The following is an 18,848-nucleotide window of genomic DNA, read 5'->3' as shown; positions in this document are numbered from 1 at the left end:
CATTCAAACAACCGTATTGTAAACACTTATCAGATTTTATGACTTACCATAACCTTAATCATTTATTAACAATTTAATATTCACAATCCCTAATCAAGTCGAACCACCATAATTCCAATGAACACACATCACTATCCAAACCCTAGTTTTTCATGTTACATCCAAACCACAATAACAATTGATTTATACTCTCAAATCATCATCAATTTATGCATACTAGTTCTAGATCTATAATTCTATTAACGGAACCCTAATCCCCCAAGAGATCACAACATCAGGATTTTAGTAACGGACAAGGACGAACACTAACCGTGATACCGAAGTGGTTAGCTAAATCGAGATGGAAGGGTTTCGAGATTCCACAACTGCCGTCGCACAGAGGATGGGGAGAGAGAGAACTTTAGGGTTCTTAGTGTTTACGGTTATGAGGGATAATACAAACTAAATGACAGTCGGCCAGTCTGGGCTGCGAATAAACCTGGGTCGAGGCCCCTTTCATGGGGTGTTTGGGGCGAAGAACCCCAGTTCTTCGACGACATGAGCTTGGGACGAAGGACCCTAGTTCTTCGTCGACTGGGTTTTTCGTCGGTATGAGGATGGTATGCATATGTTAAGACCAAACATCAAACATTAAACAATCCCTAAAATTTCATGCAATCAACCAAACACAACAATGCTTTAATCATTCAAATATCGTGCACATGATACAACATAAAACGAATTGTGAAAACAGGATTGCGAAACAAGTGATGTATAGAGGAAAGACCTTAAATCTCGGGTTGTCACATCATCCCCAACTTGAAAGAAATTTCATCCCGAAATTTGATAAGTAATCCCAAAGCGGCAAGGTGTTAGATCAGGATGATTGTGGATTTTCCCCGGGTGCCATATGACGAACCTTGACCCTTGGCGAACCTTGAACATTTCAGACGAACCATGGCGAACCCTTCAATTATTTTGTGACGAACCTTCCATTACTGGCGAACCAATCAAAACCTTGACGAACCTTGGTTCTTCGTGACGAACATTGGTGATGAACACTTGTTTGACGAACTATATGGTTCTTCGTCACACTTATTCCTTGACGAAGAATGGTTCTTCGCCATATGATTCTTCGCCGCAACACCCTTAGACGAAGAATAGTTCTCCGCCGGATGATTCTTCGCCAAGGAAGTATCCCACGAAGAATAGGTTCTTCGTGGAGATACTGCATGTGTGTAATCAAACAAAACAGTTATTGATGTATTTGATGATGCATGTTTATGCTTACATAACTATATTTGATGCATGTTAACAATGTTAATTAAGAATAAGAAGCCTGATTTGGCTCTTGTGAGTAGCAAACTTACCTGTTAAGCGTTGATATGTGATATGCAAGTGAGATGTGGACTTACATGAAATTTGAGTACCTGCTGTGTGTTATACGGCGATCTTAGCGGCAATTGCAATCTGTGAAAATAACTGTACTGTTAGGTGATTGACTTACATATGAAACCCATACACTTGTTATGTGACTTTACGGTAAATGTTACGAATCATTGAGTTGCATGAGTAACGGTTAGGACTCGTATAAAGACGTGTGCTTTACTTGTTTGCTACTTGTGTAGCATGTACGATGGAAACATGATATATGTGAACTTTATACTGACTATTCTTGGTAACCACGGTAGGGTATGGTTGACCAACTTGGAACGGGTAATGTAACGTAACATACCGAGCAATCTAAGGTGAGTTCACTGCTCTTTTTCAAGCATGCGTCCCGGGGAGGGACATCTGGTAAATATTCCGGGGAGGAATATTGGGTAATGGGTTTGACTGGAATGTTAAACCGGAATGTTGGATAATACACTCACTCCTATCACCTTAAGTCCCATCTTCTACCGAAAAGGTTGTCGGGAAGGCAACGGGGTTATTAGTTGATAGCGCTATTAGGTTTGGCACCCTCACACCGTACCGGGGAGGACGGGCGTGAACTAATTACCTTAAATCATGACCAATGCTTTGATAGGGGCATTGGGGACGGGCAAATAATCTGGAGCCATCTTGTACGGTATCGAGTTATTATCAACATTGCTTTTGGAAATGCTTTTAAACTGACTAAACTTTTGGCCGCAAAACATGTAACAAGATTCTCGGTAAACAAAACTGTGAACTCACCAGCGTTGTCTGATACACTTTTCTGCATGCTTGCAGGCCTATAGGTACATGCTATTGGAACTTGCTGTCTGGGATGCTGGAGTGGTCATGGGTCGAGTTGCATGGAATCACGAGACATGTCTAATGGCCTTTATACACTTGGGTTATGAAATTCTTAACAATTGTAGTATGCTTCCGCTGATTAGTAAACAATGTTTTGTAACGCTTATTTAAATAAATGAAAGTTTTATTTGAAATACTGTCATGAGTTTAATATGATTGGTGGCTATATCCTGGCACGTCACACGCCTCGCGGGGGTTCCGACATGTGGTATTTTGGGGGTGTAACAGGGGAAATTAACGAAGATAGTATGACACAAGCGGTAGAAGGTGGTCAACAAATTGAAGATGAAAACTCAATCTCAGGTTAAAAATTAAGGGGGTGAATGTTGGCCTCATAATTGTTTGACCGTATTTGAAAATAGTTCATGGGGGTATTAGTAAATAGTTTAAAGTTATAGTTTTAGCATGTTATGTAAAGACAAGGGAGTACATGCACTATTTGTCCTTTGACTTAAATGTTGAGTGTTATGTGCCTTATGTCCAAGGCTTGATGCAAAAGTACTATCGAGCCATGGGTCTCTCTGGAAGCAGCTTCTCTATTCATACGGGGTAGAGGTAAGGTTATGTACATCTTAGCCTTCTTAGATCCTACCTTAGCTTTGCTATTGATGAGATTTACTGAGTATGATGATGATGATCATGATGATGTAAAGACAAGGGTCTAGCATGTATGGTTTCGAAGTATGTAACCCCATACAATGAAGCGGTACATGATTAGGAGAAGGTCCTTAGGCAATTAGGGTATAAATGCCCATGGTCATCGAGTCTGTAACATACATATATACACATGGTTGTAAAACAAGGTCTCTAAGGCTGAGTAGTCGCTACAAGGTAGGCTACCGAGGCGACTTTCTTTAACTCCGCCTAATTATTCGGAATCGATTAAACGCAGTCAACCTCTGGCAGAATCAAATATAGTAGGGTAATTCGGGACGAGTTTGACTTAAAAAAAAAATAAAACATCATTTTTATGTCTATTATATTAAAGAATAAATATCATTTTCATGTATTTTCTTATAAATGTCAGTAAATTTAAGTTATTTGACATATATTTAATTTATGAAAACTAATTTCTTTATAATTTAACATGTCCGAGTACTCCCTGAGTATCCGCCTAGGCCGGATACTCTCAACTCCCTAGTCGACCGATTAGGAAGCGCTTAGCAACTTTTGCAACCATACATATACATATGATTATTGAAATTGAAGTACTGATTCAGTTGTTTATTCATAATCGATCTTGGGCTACATGGTCATCGATATTGGGCTACATATATGTATATGTGTGTATATTTATTTAATAGTTTGTTGCAAAAGACATGTATCGTGTACCAATATTTCATTTGTACACGTACCACAAAATTGTACCAATGCGGCTAATAATTGTTGTTGGTGGGTTTGTCCACCCACCCACACACTATATTATTAACCCCATCAATTGGTCAACTTAAGGACAGCATAGTAAATTATCCATATCTACCTTATTTTACTAAATCATACTTTCTGCTTCTGAAAAAAACTTTTTGTTCAAGGGGATTAATATTTACTCACAACCTATGTTTTGTTATATACGATTTAAATTTGTTTTTTTCCTTAAGAGTTTAAACTAGAAATAACAGTGTATGTTGACAGCCCAGAAATGACAGTGGTTTGTTGCAGAATTTCTTGTTTAATGCTTTACAAAAGAAAGTTTAATTAAGTAAGTTTTCCTGGGACTGAAAGTCATTAAGAGTGATCAGAAATAACAAAAAATAAAAAAATAAAGAGATAATAGTATATGTATCTAATACATGTGTGTGTATATAGCTAGTGTCATGACGTGTATGGAATTATAAGGTTTGGTCATACTGATAGCTCATAATATTGAGGGAGAGAGAAAGGAGAGAGGGTTTATGAATGAAGGGAAGTTTGAAAAAGGTGGATTGTTGTGGGCCTTTGCATATATTACTTCTGTGTAAATACAATGTTAAAGGTAGAACCATTATTTAAATCAAGTCGCACACATATATGTATATATATACACAAATAAACTTTAACCTAAAAAGTCGTGTATTATACATATTGAATTAAAAATATTAAATAGTCAGTATCAAAAATTTAAAATTTATAACACAATATTTTGAGATAAGATATGATTGAGTTTTTTTAATTAAATTTTTATAAGTTAAAAAATAGAATACGAATGAGTGAAATAACAAAATTAGAGAAAAAAAACTTGCCTTACAAAACTGTTACATGTGTTGTAGTCAATCATTTATTTATCAAACAATATGTGATGGTTTAACTAAAAAAATGTAAGTGCCTCATAATTGTTATGTATTAGGCATGGCCTCTCACTTATTTCTTTTTCTAAGGTGTGTGTTGGTTTTATTAAAACAAATTAAATAAAGTAAAAGAAAATAAAAAAAAGAGTGTGATATATGTTTGATTGGCTCAAAAAACTAAAGGTGTTTGAGATAATTCCTCCCTCACGCCCGTTACCAGCCTAACGTAAGCTCCATCATGTCCCTATAGCGCCACCTATGAGACGTTGTTAAACGCCCTTCTCAGTTGATATGGACATGAACGCTAACTCAATACACATAGTCTTAGGTGTGTTTGTATATATTTATATTAAAGAAGTTGATGTGGACATGAACACTAACTCAATACACATAGTCTTAGGTGTGTTTATATATATATATTTATATTAAAGAAGTGTCTATATCTACATATCTAAGAGAGATAAAGATAGAGAAAAATGTGAGGTATCCATGAAGGTGACAATATAAAAGGGAGGAAAGGGTGTCTGGTTTTCCCTTCTTTTAGAGAGAGAGAGAGAAAGATCTATATATATATTTACAGAGAGAGAAACATATATGTATATATAGGGAGAGAGAGAGAGAGAATGGAAGAGATGCAGCTAAACCAAGTAGCAGTAACACATCTGCTTCAACATACATTAAGAAGCTTTTGCAGTCATGAAAATTCACAATGGGTTTATGCAGTTTTCTGGAGAATTCTTCCAAGAAACTACCCTCCACCAAAGTAAACTTAAAAACCCTAACACTAACACGCTTTCTTTTTTCTTTTTTCTTTTCCCTTTTTCCTTTTCTTTCTTTTAATTGTGGTATCTGTATTAATGTTTCTAGCTAGTCCATGTGTTTTAAGGAAAATGTTTCATTTATATAACTAGATTAGTTTCCTGACATGAACACCACTATTTCACAAATGCATTTCGGCTTTTATCAACTTCCACCAAGAGATTATTAACTATTACGTCAATGTGTTTCTTGAATGATTGTTACAGATGGGATGGTGTAGGGGGAGCATATGACAGGTCTAGAGGCAACAGAAGAAATTGGTACATTATTACCTTTATTATATTGTCTTTATTAATGATCAGTTCCTATGAAATCCTACAAATAATTATTTATTATTTTCTACTATTATTATTGGCATTTGGATAGTAAGCCTTTTATATTCAAAGTGTTATTTTCCACATCTGTATTATCATTGTTGTCGAACTATAACTATAAACATCTATAAGTTTTTAGTAGCGTATTTAATTTTCTTTGTAAATATTACTACTATAATTATGTAACTTATCTATTCTGAAGATTTTTTTTAATAGTTGTTAATTATGTGTATTAATTGTTCTTTTCTATAGTTAACTTATAAAAAAGATGTCAATTGTAATGATTTTTTCAAAGGTGTAAGTTGATTAATTATATGTACAGGATATTGGTATGGGAGGATGGTTTTTGTAATTTTGCAGCATCATCAACAAGTGGCAGAGAGTGTTCAGTTTACGGTGATCATGAATACCAACAATGTCATGGGCTTCAACCCGAGCTCTTCTTCAAGATGTCCCATGAAATTTACAACTACGGCGAAGGGTGCTTTTCGAATTTCACCTTCCTACTTCATTTTCTTCTAAACTGCATTATTAATCATATACTTATTATTTAAAAAAAAAAAATTCAGATTGATTGGAAAAGTAGCAGCAGACCACAGTCATAAGTGGATATTCAAGGAGCCAAATGATCAAGAAATCAATTTCTTGTCTGCTTGGAATAATTCAGCTGACTCGGTAATTAAGAATATTTTTTCAAATTTTAAAATGCTTACAATTTAATCCTTAAAAGGGTTCCAAAAAAAAAGAAAAAAAGAAACTAGTTCTAAGCACAATGTATAGTTAATGACTTGAAACTCATTTATGGGTATTTCAATATTGCAACAGCATCCAAGGACATGGGAAGCTCAGTTTCAGTCTGGTATAAAGGTGAAAGTGCATGATGCACAATGACTTTTAACTCAGTTAAAGATTGTTGTTTTGAACTCATTATAAATAGTGCTTAATCTATGCAGACCATTGCTTTGATTGCTGTTAGAGAAGGTGTCATCCAACTAGGATCCATTCACAAGGTTGCCACTCTCTCTCTCTCTCTCTCTCTCACACACACACACACAAACTAAATGGTTAAATAGTCAAAACAATAATCTTGAAACTGAAAAGAATGTTGCATCATGCAATACAAGTAACAAGTTGTACATTTTTCTTTCTCTAAAGGGCTTCTTTTGGTCCAAAATTTCAAAACAAAAAATAATGGTGAACTATAAAATAAGTAAGATGTATCTCAAGCAATAGAAGTTGTATATCTATATTTATTCAGTGTACATTTTTTTCTCCCAAAACTAGAATGTTGACATTGATAGCAACAACTAATGCAACTGTATGTACCTTAAACAATATCCTCCAAAATGAGGCAAACTCTTGTGAAGGTGTTGAAGTAAGAATAAAAAGTAGTGGACTTGACTTTCAATATATATGAATCTAATTTTACCATAAAAGGTTTTCAAACTATATTGATACTAATTAGTTAATAAATGATTTGAAATGAAAATAAAGGCGATTGAGGACTTGAACTATGTGGTGCTACTAAGGAAGAAGTTCAGCTACATCGAAAGCATCCCCGGAGTCTTATTACCACATCCATCATCCTCAGCCTACCCATTCAAAGCCGAAACATCTGAAGCAGCATGGCATTATCACGTACCACCACCCGAGTTCTGTCACCACTACAATTACAACCAGGCTGCAGCATTAAACATAACTCCTTCCATGAGCAGCCTTGAAGCTCTCCTCTCCAAACTCCCATCAGTCGTGCCGGTTGCACCACCGGCCGGTCCACCATATTGTGAGCCAAGTAGACCCATGGAGTTTTGGGCCGTAGAGGCAAAGGAGGAGGTTGAAGAGGAGGATGTAAAGGATGGTGGAGAGTGTAGCAGTTCTATGACTTGTTATAACAATGAGCAATATGGTTATCACCATGACTTGAATGTAAGCAGTTGCGGCATGCGCAACAATGGATATTAGTAGAAGATTGTTTAATATAGCTAATTACAAGTCATGGTGCCAACTTTAACGAGTGTTTTGTTTTCTATATTAGTTTTGGTGTGTTTACTAAATAAATAAATAAATAGTGATGAAGATTTGTTGATGTAAGTTTGAAAAATGTATGAATGTAGCTAGCTTGCTAGTGGGATGTTAACTGATCCTTTTGGATTGATAGGTCTGTGATCGGTCCCAAGTTGGTCCATGTATGTATATAACTAGCTAGCCTGCCTGCCTGCCTGCCTTCTCATTACTAACTGACTGAGTTGAAAACAGTAGTCATTGGAACAGTTGGTCCCTAAAGTGATTTAAGGGTATGTAAACAGATGGATAGATTGTGTTGATCCTAACTCTAGTTAATGGGTCCAAGTCTCAGAGTTAAACACTGGACCTCTTCTTTCATTGGCCCCAATCTAATCACGTGCCTAATGTATAATCTTAACCGATACAGTCCAGGGACCACTGTAACAACTAACCAGGATCTCAGGACAAGCTAGCAAAGCGAATATCTCCGACGGCAAGTTTTTTTTTGGTAATTGCCAACGGACTAGCGATAGATCCACAAAACCGAAAGAAAAAAAATACCATAAATATCCTTCGGTATTTTTTGGTATCCGTCACAACTTTTCATTATAAATATGGCACAAACCTCCTTGTTTTTAAACTTCCATCAGTATTTATTGTTTATTTGGGGCAAGTGGAGCTACTTTTATGTTAGAGTAGGATTGCCTTTGGCAACGAAAGAATAGTTATGAGTGTTATATGTCAGAGGGTCATCTCTCTCTTGAGGGCCCGTGTGGCGCCCCGGGAGCCAGCCAATGCATCACACTTATGATCTTGATGATTTCGTCCTGCCTTGGACTCGTCAGGAGAGCGCAACAGCTTTCGATCAGTGGTGCGTTCGTTGGATGGACATTACTAGGCACATACACTTTACAATACGTTGAGGCCGTCCCCGTTGAAGTCCGGGATTGGCGGGTAACCCAAGCATCCAAGTACAATCCCTAGCAAATCCAGCCTTTGAACATCTAGCCGGTGATAGATAGGTCACTTGTCAGTATGGATTATAGTTTGGTTTATTAAGGTTCTGATTGTCATTTTTATATCATGCAACTTATAAATTAATTCTTTTTGTTTTTTCCGTGTGTTAAGTAACTGACGATGGGAGTGTGTAAACGGTACGTGTATTATGCTATTTATTTCCATGGTGATGCTGAACAAAACAAGGAATTGATTTGTTGTAATATAGACCAAAAAAAATTGCAACAAATAAAGTTTTTAGGGCATGTTACAAACGTTTTATTATTTTGATTAAGCCTAGAACATGTCTGCAAATAGAGACGATTTTAAGGGCTTCGAAAGCCCATTGTGTTTAAAAAAATAGGCCCTTTTATAAAGCTCCTACAAGGCTACAATCCAAAAACACTGAATTGATTATGTAGGAAACATGATGCGGATAGACCCGATCTCTTTAATTATCTCTTTATTTGAATTTAATATTTTATCTTATTTTGTTTCCTTTTCGAATTATGATTCATATCTTATAAACGAGTTAACGTTAACCCGCGCGTTGCAGCGGGATGTTAATTATGAATGTTTAATATTATTATATGAGATGTTAAAATTCTTAAGTTTATGCAAAATATCAATTTCATTTTGCTTTTAACCCCAGCTTATAGCAACACACTAAACCATTTTACTTAAAAAACAAAATAAAAAGTTTTTGAAAGCGGCACCATTAAAGAGAATTAAATCCTTTGTGTAGACCCATCCGTATCTCGCCAGACATCATACTAAAAGCGGCACCATTAATGACTGAAAGTTGATTAAACAAAACTCTATTTTATTCCTAAAATCTATTTCAAACTTATATGCAAAATTTACGTATACAAAAACTTACTAAAAATTAATTCAAATTCTTGTGGTGAAGACTGCAAAATAAAAGTTTATATATATTAAAAGTTAATATTTTTTTTCTTTATTTTGTCATGTTAAACATCATAGAATGTATTAGTGCTACGTATTTTTTTTTCACCAAATGGGATCAGAACAGAATGATATGATATATTATTATTAATTTTTATACATGAAAAGTATTATTGAAATGATATATTATTAATCTTTCAATAAATAAAAATATCATATGGAATTGACAAAACTCACTCATGTAGAAAACCATTACCTTCTCCATAACAAACCCTTTCTCCATCACATTCTAAAATCCACGGCTGTCTCTCAACGGCACCCTCATCGCCACCACCCACAACCACAAATCATACACGAACCTCCTGTGTGTAACATGTGTATGGTTGCTATTTCGGGCTCCGGCGACTTGGTTAAGGCGGGTGTGGTAACAACCGATTGAACTTCTCAGTCGCTGTTTCCCGGCCAATGACGTGTTTCTTCAACCAAAAAAGCAAGACCCATGGTGTTGGTATCGGTGGTAGTGGGTTCACGTTTTTTTTTTCCGGTGAGGAAGGGTAGTATTGTCGACGTCATGTTTGAATATAGAATATAACGAATTAAAGAATTATAGAGAGAGGGAAACGGGAGAGAGTTCCGGTGATTTTTGGTGATGTTCAAACGGGTGGCGTGGGCGTTATATAGGGGGTGAATCGGTGGCAAACAGCGCTGAATCGGTGGATGGGGTTGACACGTCGGTTTAGTTCTTTTCGAAAGGCGTGTGGGTTTATTTGTTAAACATAAAGTGACGACGGTTCGTTCATTGTTGAATCTATTTGAATGTTTCCAAAGGCGACGGTAATTGTATATCCCTATATACTAAAATTCATCGATATGCCTACAACTCTTCCCATGTTCACGTCGGTATGTTATCGGAAAATCGGTGCGTCTAAATCATGAGGCCTACCATCCCCACATACACATCAGGCGTCTCAACCGCATTCTGAAAATATAATTTGCGTTTTTGAATTCGAAAGGTGGTATTAATTATACGGAGCAGTGGCATTAATTGTGATCAAATATTGAGAGGGAAAGTCATATAATGTAAATTGAAGTGTTGATTCAAAAAGTGGAAAAATTAAAGTTTTATTTTTAATTTTTTATAATAAAAAGCATTGACCATTGGAGAAAGTTGGTTGACCGGTGTGTATATATTTTTCATTTCATTTGATATATAAACCATTTCGGTAAATGTCTATTACATTGAATGATTTGGTGCATTTCGGTAAATGTCTATTACATTGAATGATTCGGTGCCTGCTAATTACATGAATGATCCGATGCCTTTTTTAATGAATAGGTGTCTTTCAATGAAGGGATCTGATGGTATGTTTAAAGCAACCTAAGTGACGTTAAAAGGCAACTTTTGTATATTTGTATAATTGATAATAATTAAGAAAAGGGGTATGTGTTGTTGGTTTTTTAAAAGTCACAACTTTTAATTCTAGAGAGGCACCCCAAGTTACTTTTTGTAGGGTATAGTAATATGGTGTTTAGGGTTATTGTTTAGACAGTTTTTGTTGAATTTGATTATAAAGAACTTTGTTCTTGGAACCTTTGGTTCGATTTATCGTCTTTGATTAATCGATTGTTCTTGAGCCATTTGAGTACGATTTCGATCCGTATCATTTGGTATCAGAGCTTTTGGTTTTCAAATGGCTCTACGTGGAAAAGAAGAAACTTTCGTTCGTAGATTCGCCGCCGGAGGCAACGACGGAGTTCCTTTTAATCCACGAGGATATGGTGATCATTCTCGTAGATTCGCCGCCCGAGGCAACGAGATTGTGGACCATGAAAACTTTTGTGCATCATGTGATGGTGATCATCCCCGTAGATTCGCCGCCCGAGGCAACGAGGATCCTAACCTTATCTATGATTCGTTTCCCGTATTTGATGAGTATGAGGATGATGTGTGGTATGCTTGGGCAACCGGTGGTTCATATCGTTATGGTTTCGATGAAGCCGTGAGATTGAATGAGAATTCCTTGAGTCCGAAGATCGCAGCGGTAGAAAACGGTGGTGTTGCTGTGACTCCCGTTGGCGAGGTGATGGCTAATGATGGTGTTGATAAGATCGCTGGCGGTGGTCATGCGATTTCCTTGGCTGACCCACAAATTTCGAAGGTTAGCTTGGTTAATTTAAATATTACTAATTCAAAAAAGTTATCTCGTAATAATGTGAATGCTTTGGATCATTCCTATGGTGATGAATTTGCGGAGGGATCTCATGCAAAGTCTTCGGAATATACCAAATAGTATGGAGACTTGAAATTTTTGAAACACCAATCCAAGGAAAATATTGTTGTTGAGAGTTATCATATCAATGATGAGTTTTCGTGTGAAGCAAACATATTAGAAATTCTAAATGAAAGTGGTATTAGTCAAGGACCAAACATCGAGGTTGAAAATAGTGGGAAAAAGGTTGTTAAACTCATTGGCCATATTCTGAAAGAATGCAACGAGTTCTATGGTTTACAACCATATGAGTTTCTAGTTCGGGTTGAGATAATTGAGCAAGTCAAGCCTACAGTAAATAAGAGACGGTTGAATGCCCCCTTCGACCCAGGTGGTACAAATTTAAACTCGGGCGAGATGGTTCGTGAGGTTGAAATTTTTAAGTGGTTCGCGATAATAAAAAAAATGGAATCGGGTTGATATTCCTTTTGACCCAGGTGGGTTTTCGAAGGCAAAACTCGAGGACGAGTTTTTTTTTTGAAGACGGGGAGAATGATGCGGATAGACCCGATCTCTTTAATTATCTCTTTATTTGAATTTAATATTTTATCTTATTTTGTTTCCTTTTCGAATTATGATTCATATCTTATAAATATGGTGTTTAGGGTTATTGTTTAGACAGTTTTTGTTGAATTTGATTATAAAGAACTTTGTTCTTGGAACCTTTGGTTCGATTTATCGTCTTTGATTAATCGATTGTTCTTGAGCCATTTGAGTACGATTCCGATCCGTATCAAAACACGTTTTGTTATTTACATTCAAAAATTCTTATAAAACGGACAGTAAATTAAATATTCAATAATTCTTATAAAACTAGTTTTTTTGCCGTCCGCGCGTTGCGGCGGGACCCAATGACTACAAAAGGTGTGTCAGCAACGGCAAACAGATACCGAATATCAAAACATAAATAAAATGACATGGTAAGGATAGTCACTCCGTCATAAAAAAACGATTTTAAATAACCTAATATTTTTAAATAACCTAATATACAATAATAGGACTCACACGCCCTACACATTGGAAATTCGGTTGTTTTCAGTTCAGTTATTACGGTGCTAACACGTTAAAATATGGATGAGCTCGATACCGGTAACGGCAGTGAAAGTACCGATCCAGAAAATCATCAAAATTAGGTACCGGTATAGAAAAATGCTCGGTACAATACGATATGGTATTTGAAGGTAAAAATTAATAAATACACGTATGGTGCTAGACCGGTGTCGAACCGAAAGTAATGATTCTGAAAACGCCAAAAGGTGGGTACCAAATTGGTACCGAAAATGATTTGGTATAGTAAATTTGGTACCGATACGATACCGGTTCGTTTACAGCATTTGATACGATTTGCTCATAAATATTCTAAATATTCAAGTTAATTTTACATGCTACAATTAATTTATTACAGAAAAAGACAAAAAAGAAAGCAAAATAAGTTGTTGTGTATATAAAACCTCATTCAAACGAAATACATTTTACTTACTGTGTGTATGAAAAGTAATCTAAATGGTGCAATTACTTGCATTGCTGCGTTGCTACAGGATTTGATGAGCTCGTTACCAACCGGTACCGAAAATACTGGTACCGAAATCCCCAAAAGTGGGTACCGGTACCGAATATACCTAGTATGGCACGGTTCGGTACAGGTCGGTATTGGTACGACACCAGTATTTGAGGGTAAAAACCGGTGAATACCTGTGCGGAACCGGTACCAAAAATACACCGATTTGGTAAATTTGAGACCGGTACCTATACACAATACCATTTGCTACTTGCATTGCTGCGTTGCTACAGGATTTGATGAGCTCGTTACCGACCGGTACCGCAAACACTGGTACCGAAATCCCCAAAAGTGGGCACCGGTACCGAATATACCTTGTATGGCATGGTTCGGTACAGGTCGGTATTGGTACGACACCTGTATTTAAGGGTAAAAACCGGTGAATACCTGTGCGGAACCGGTACCAAAAATACACCGGTATGGTAAATTTGAGACCGGTACCTATACCCAAAAGTGGGTACCGAAAATACTGGTACCGAAATCCCCAAAAGTGGGTACCGGTACCGAATATACCTAGTATGGCACGGTTCGGTACAGGTCGGTATTGGTACGGCACCGGTATTTGAGGGTAAAAACCGGTGAATACCTGTGCGGAACCGGTACCAAAAATACACCGATTTGGTAAATTTGAGACCGGTACCTATACACAATACCATTTGCTACTTGCATTGCTGCGTTGCTACAGGATTTGATGAGCTCGTTACCGACCGGTACCGCAAACACTGGTACCGAAATCCCCAAAAGTGGGCACCGGTACCGAATATACCTTGTATGGCACGATTCGGTACAGGTCGGTATTGGTACGACACCTTTATTTAAGGGTAAAAACCGGTGAATACCTGTGCGGAACCGGTACCAAAATACACCGGTATGGTAATTTGAGACCGGTACCTATACCCAATACCATTTGCTCATCTCTTAATCATGTATGAATTTTAAATAATTCTAATCTAATTCTAATATTAATTTAATAATCTAACTGTAATATTAATTTAATAATAAATCCAATGTAATATTAATTTAATAATAAATGTACTGTTCATTCTGTTTAATTTTTATCATATATGAATATGAATGGACAATAAATTAAATGTAAATGCATCAAGCAGAAAATGGAGGTTTTTTCTTTTTTCTTTTTTTTAAACACCTTACTGCTTATTTGATAGTAGTAGTACGTAGGTTAGGTAAAACGTTTTTGGGCTAAATTTTTTTTGGGTTTATACATCAATTGTTTAATTCAAATTGGGATTTTTTTTTAACCCATAACCTCACCTATGAAGGCCTCTAATAAAAACCATAACAATATCATTCCACGTGAAAAAGGGCAAGTACAAAACAATGGCAGATAGTCGGGCAACAAGTTGCGCCGCCACCCCACTTTTAAATAGAAAAACCAATTGGGATTTAAAATTACAAGTTACTATAGAATAACATGAGTTGTTAACTGTTCAATCCATTAGTGTTGGTGTGGGCTCTGGTCTATCTAAATTCAACCCATTAGTTTTGGCCCATTCCTTTATATGCCTGGGGGCTCAGGCTACCAACTATCAAATTCTATTTTGGAAAGCTAATTAAGCACGTACAAAGGGTTTTAAATTTGATATTAAAAGTAACTAAAAATAGTTTACTTCATATTAAAATGTATAGATTTTTTTCTAATATTGTTAGGGAAAAAAAGAATTTACAATAAACAAATACTAAGAAAAACATAATCAAGATTTAGAAAAGATATATTCGCTAGCCTCGGATGTTCGGAATAATTTGAAAAGGTCTCTTTAAAAAGATTCTATGGTAGAATATGAAGTCTCTACGACCAGTGTGATAATTATAGATTTAAAGTGACTAGTGTCTTGTTACACATTATTCCCTAACTAATTAACTACTTGACTTACGTATTTTAAGCATTGTTTTGTGCTAGGATAGTGGGATTATACTCCCCTTTCAATCATAACTTTTTAAAAATAACATTTATGGCATCAGTGCATACTTAGCAGTAGCACGGTTTGTCCGTAAACCACTGGTAAGCTACCATTAACGACAGGCAGTGAATGGAGAGTATAGTCAAGAGGGAGATTATAGGGAACATTTCATTTGTAGTAAGAAAGATATAAGTACACTAAATGAAGCATTAATTTATTGAAGTTGTATGATTCTCGACCCTCATTCATTGTCACTTTATGTAACAAACATAATTGTTATTGCGGTTATGTTTGTGGAGTGAGTGCTAATAATAGAAAAATGAAGACAAGTGAATAAACAAATATGGTGGGAAGCATAAGATGAAAACAACCAAAAAGAATAATTTACTCTAAAATGTGCACATAGTCGGACAAATGATTCACGAGACATACGTAGAAGATCAATGCATTGTTTGGGATTTCCTGTCAATAACTCTAACGTGTATTTATGTCCCGTCATACGCGAATCATTGTCTCGCACTCGTTTTAAACCTCTCTTCCAAAAAAACCGGACATACAAGTACATAAGAATAACGAGAAGTAATTTCTTATTATAATCCATTATGAACCTGTTTTAACAATAAGCATAAGCATAAACCAAAGGATACAATCATCAACCAAAAGCATACAATGTCAAACATAAAAACATACAATGTCTAAAACATAAACGAAAAGCATACAATGTCAAACATAAATCAAAAGCATAAAATGTCTCAAACATAAACCTAGCAGTCGTGTTAAGCATATAAGGTCTTCACTACTTTATCAGGCCTAAACTTTTTGCAGTCATTCCGATCCACCCTCTTAAGACCTCGGGAATTTCTGGCAATGCCATCCACGCCTCTCTCATGTCAGAGGACACCCCAAAAATGTGAAAAGCAGCTAAGAATATAGGATCTACCGGGTCTAACCCAACCAACTTTAACTTCTCAGAACACTCACGAACTGTTGGCCCTTCTTTGCCTTTAATCAAAACCTGTAGAGCCTTCTGCATATCACGTGCTAAATCATCATGGTTAATAGATGATTTTGAGGTTTTGGCCCTTTTGTTTGGATTAGGCTCAGAAGTGGGCTCGGAAGTAGGCTCAGAAGTGGGCTCTTGAGTAGGCTCTTGAGTAGGCTCGGAAGTAGGCTCAGAAGTGCCAGCATCATCTTGTGTGTCATGATAATGGGTGTCCATTTTAGATGGTCGTTTGACCATTGTTGTTTCTCTCCCATTTCTACTAATCATGTCAATCAAAACATAAGCTAAACGAAGCGAAAGCGAATATATTTGTTATAATCACTAGTACATAAGCTAAACGAAGCGAAAGCGAATATATTTGTTAAACGAAGCGAAAGCGAATATATTTGTTATAGGCATTTTAGATGGTCGTTTGACCATTGTTGTTTCTCAAGATAATTTATAAGCTAAACGAAGCGAAAGCGAATATATTTGTTTAAACCGCTTCTTTTGTTTGTTTTTAATTAACTTTATCTTTGAACGAACTTAACCAAATAAGAACAAATCACACATTACTTCAAGCTCTTGTGTTAAAATAAATTCAAAGAACAGATCTTAAAAATAAATTCAAAAAAAATCAACAGCCAAAAGATCAAATATTAGTTTGATTAACACAAAAAAAAAAATCAACAGCCAAAAAATTAACTTAAATTAACTTTATGATCATGTCATATTTACACAAAACCATCACTGTTCAAAGAGACGACACCCAATATGAGAATCAAATCATACCAATTTCTTTTAAGTTTTATTAAATCATCCAATATGAGAATCAAATCATCACTGTTCAAAGAGACGACACCCACAGATCTTATAATAACTTCAAGCTCATGATTCAGATTTGTTAAAATAAAATCAAAGAACAGATCTTATAAATCACACATTAAAGAACAAATCACATATTATAAGTTCAGATCTTGATACATATTATAAGTTCAGATCTTGATACCTTTATGGTGGAGGACAGCGGCGTGAGGTGGAGGAGCAGGGAAGACGGCGGCGTGAGGTGGAGGAGCAGGGGCGGAAGAGGGAGGTCGGCTCTGTGGGGCTCGGCTAGGTGGTGCTCGGCGTGAGGTGGAGGAAGAGGGGATGTCGGCGCCGTGAGGTGGAGGAGGAGGGAGGTCGGCGCCGTGAGGTGGAGGAGCAGGGGAGGAGGCGTGAATGGAGAAGGAGAAGGATAGGGTTTCTTGAGTTGTTTCTTTGGAAGAGGAGAAGAGATTTGTGAAGAGGTAAATTAACATCTGCCCCAAGAAGAGTTTATGAAGTGCTTTTTTAATGAATTGTCTGCAGAAAAACAAACAAGCTTCAAAGCCCTATGTCTGCGCGTGGTCTGCTTGGTGAAGACAAAAGAGGTTCTGAAGCTCTTTTAACAAAAAAACAAACAACACCTTAGTGGCATGCGCAAGATTAGCAAAGTTGTGATGTTTGGAAGTTACCGTTGGTGGATCATGTGCAACATCATGCTTATTTTTTTGTTTCATCAACCACGTGACACCCTTTTTTGCAACTTGTCTTATTCACTTGTTAATATTTAATTCGATTTTTTTATTAAAATTACATTTTTCTTTATACGTGTATTTTCTTTTACAGTAATCACTCAAATTTTGTATTAGTTTTTGTAACTACAGCAGATTCTCAATCTAAATATAGAAATTAGCTATTTTTTAGTTTTTTTTCTATTTGTTACTTTGTATCATGTGAGTTGAAATTTGAGTTTTGAGTGACAACTTGAATTTAAATACATTTATTATTATGATATTTTCCATCAACCCATTCACATATATTCTGCTGAAAAGCCCATGTTACTTCATTTTATTTTTCTAATTAAATAAAAAGAAATATCATAAAAGAACCTTTCAAATTATATCTTCAAATCATAAGAATAATCATTCCATAAAATTTTACATTATTTATGTGATGCAACGTAAATGATTAGTTATATAAATTATATAATGCACTTGGGAATAACGTACTGATGTTGATGAGTTAGATAAAATTTAAGGTAGTAGAAGGTCAGAAGTTCAATTCACAAGGTGGATAAATTTAAACGTTCAAAAAAAAGTTACATAAAATATATAATATTTTGAATGTTTTGAAAATCGAACTAATTATCAAACCGATCACTCTATTAGTTTACTAGTCAGGTTAGTCTTACAAACATATGTGTTGATGCAAACCAGTCCAGCTATAATCGGTTTATTTAACCCCAAATATTCAAATAGTCTAATAACTCGATGAAGTGACTGATTCTCACAGTTCAACTCACATTACGACCTTAGGGTGACTAGTAAACGATATATATTTTGTATATTAACTTTTAGGGTGAAATTAGCTTGTGAAATTTTTAGGGTTAAATGCATAGTCTTCTTAAAATAAGAAGTCGTTCGACGTGTATCAAACGGACTCCGATTTAACTTATTCAAGCGACACTGGAACCGCCTCATCAATATAAGATTTTAGGTTTTCGATTTTGGATTAGCTTATAGATTTTAAAAAT

General features: G+C 35.9%; 1 protein-coding gene and 1 long non-coding RNA gene across 2 annotated transcripts; one reads left to right on the top strand and one right to left on the bottom strand.

Annotated features, from left to right (window-relative positions):
* The first annotated feature begins 4,975 nt into the window (after positions 1–4,975).
* Positions 4,976–7,799, top strand: LOC110871699 (protein RICE SALT SENSITIVE 3). The gene is made up of 7 exons (XM_022120414.2): positions 4,976–5,286; positions 5,549–5,602; positions 5,979–6,137; positions 6,226–6,331; positions 6,482–6,523; positions 6,610–6,666; positions 7,151–7,799. Exons 1-7 carry the CDS (start codon positions 5,147–5,149, stop codon positions 7,616–7,618), a joined length of 1,026 nt encoding a protein of 341 aa, XP_021976106.1. The 5' UTR covers positions 4,976–5,146; the 3' UTR covers positions 7,619–7,799.
* An 8,080-nt stretch (positions 7,800–15,879) lies between these two features.
* On the bottom strand, positions 15,880–18,028 carry LOC110871700. Its single transcript, XR_002553901.2, has 2 exons — positions 17,301–18,028; positions 15,880–16,568 (listed from the first exon to the last, which is right to left on the bottom strand). It is a non-coding gene; the product is annotated as an uncharacterized LOC110871700 (long non-coding RNA).
* Between the last annotated feature and the right edge of the window lie 820 nt (positions 18,029–18,848).

The sequence above is a fragment of the Helianthus annuus genome, chromosome 8, assembly GCF_002127325.2.
Source record: "Helianthus annuus cultivar XRQ/B chromosome 8, HanXRQr2.0-SUNRISE, whole genome shotgun sequence".
NCBI classification, from domain to species: domain Eukaryota; kingdom Viridiplantae; phylum Streptophyta; class Magnoliopsida; order Asterales; family Asteraceae; genus Helianthus; species Helianthus annuus.
The sequence above is the reverse complement of the archived record's forward strand: the minus strand, read 5'-3'. Positions and strand labels throughout refer to the sequence as shown.

What these genes read in the sequence shown, in the direction of transcription:
- LOC110871699 (XM_022120414.2), top strand. Translation starts at nt 5,147, where the DNA reads ATGGAAGAGATGCAGCTAAACCAAGTAGCAGTAACACATCTGCTTCAA. An exon ending in AGAGGCAACAGAAGAAATTG is followed by an intron (nt 5,603 to 5,978) that starts GTACATTATTAC and finishes TTATATGTACAG; the next exon opens with GATATTGGTATGGGAGGATG. An exon ending in ATTTACAACTACGGCGAAGG is followed by an intron (nt 6,138 to 6,225) that starts GTGCTTTTCGAA and finishes AAAAAAATTCAG; the next exon opens with ATTGATTGGAAAAGTAGCAG.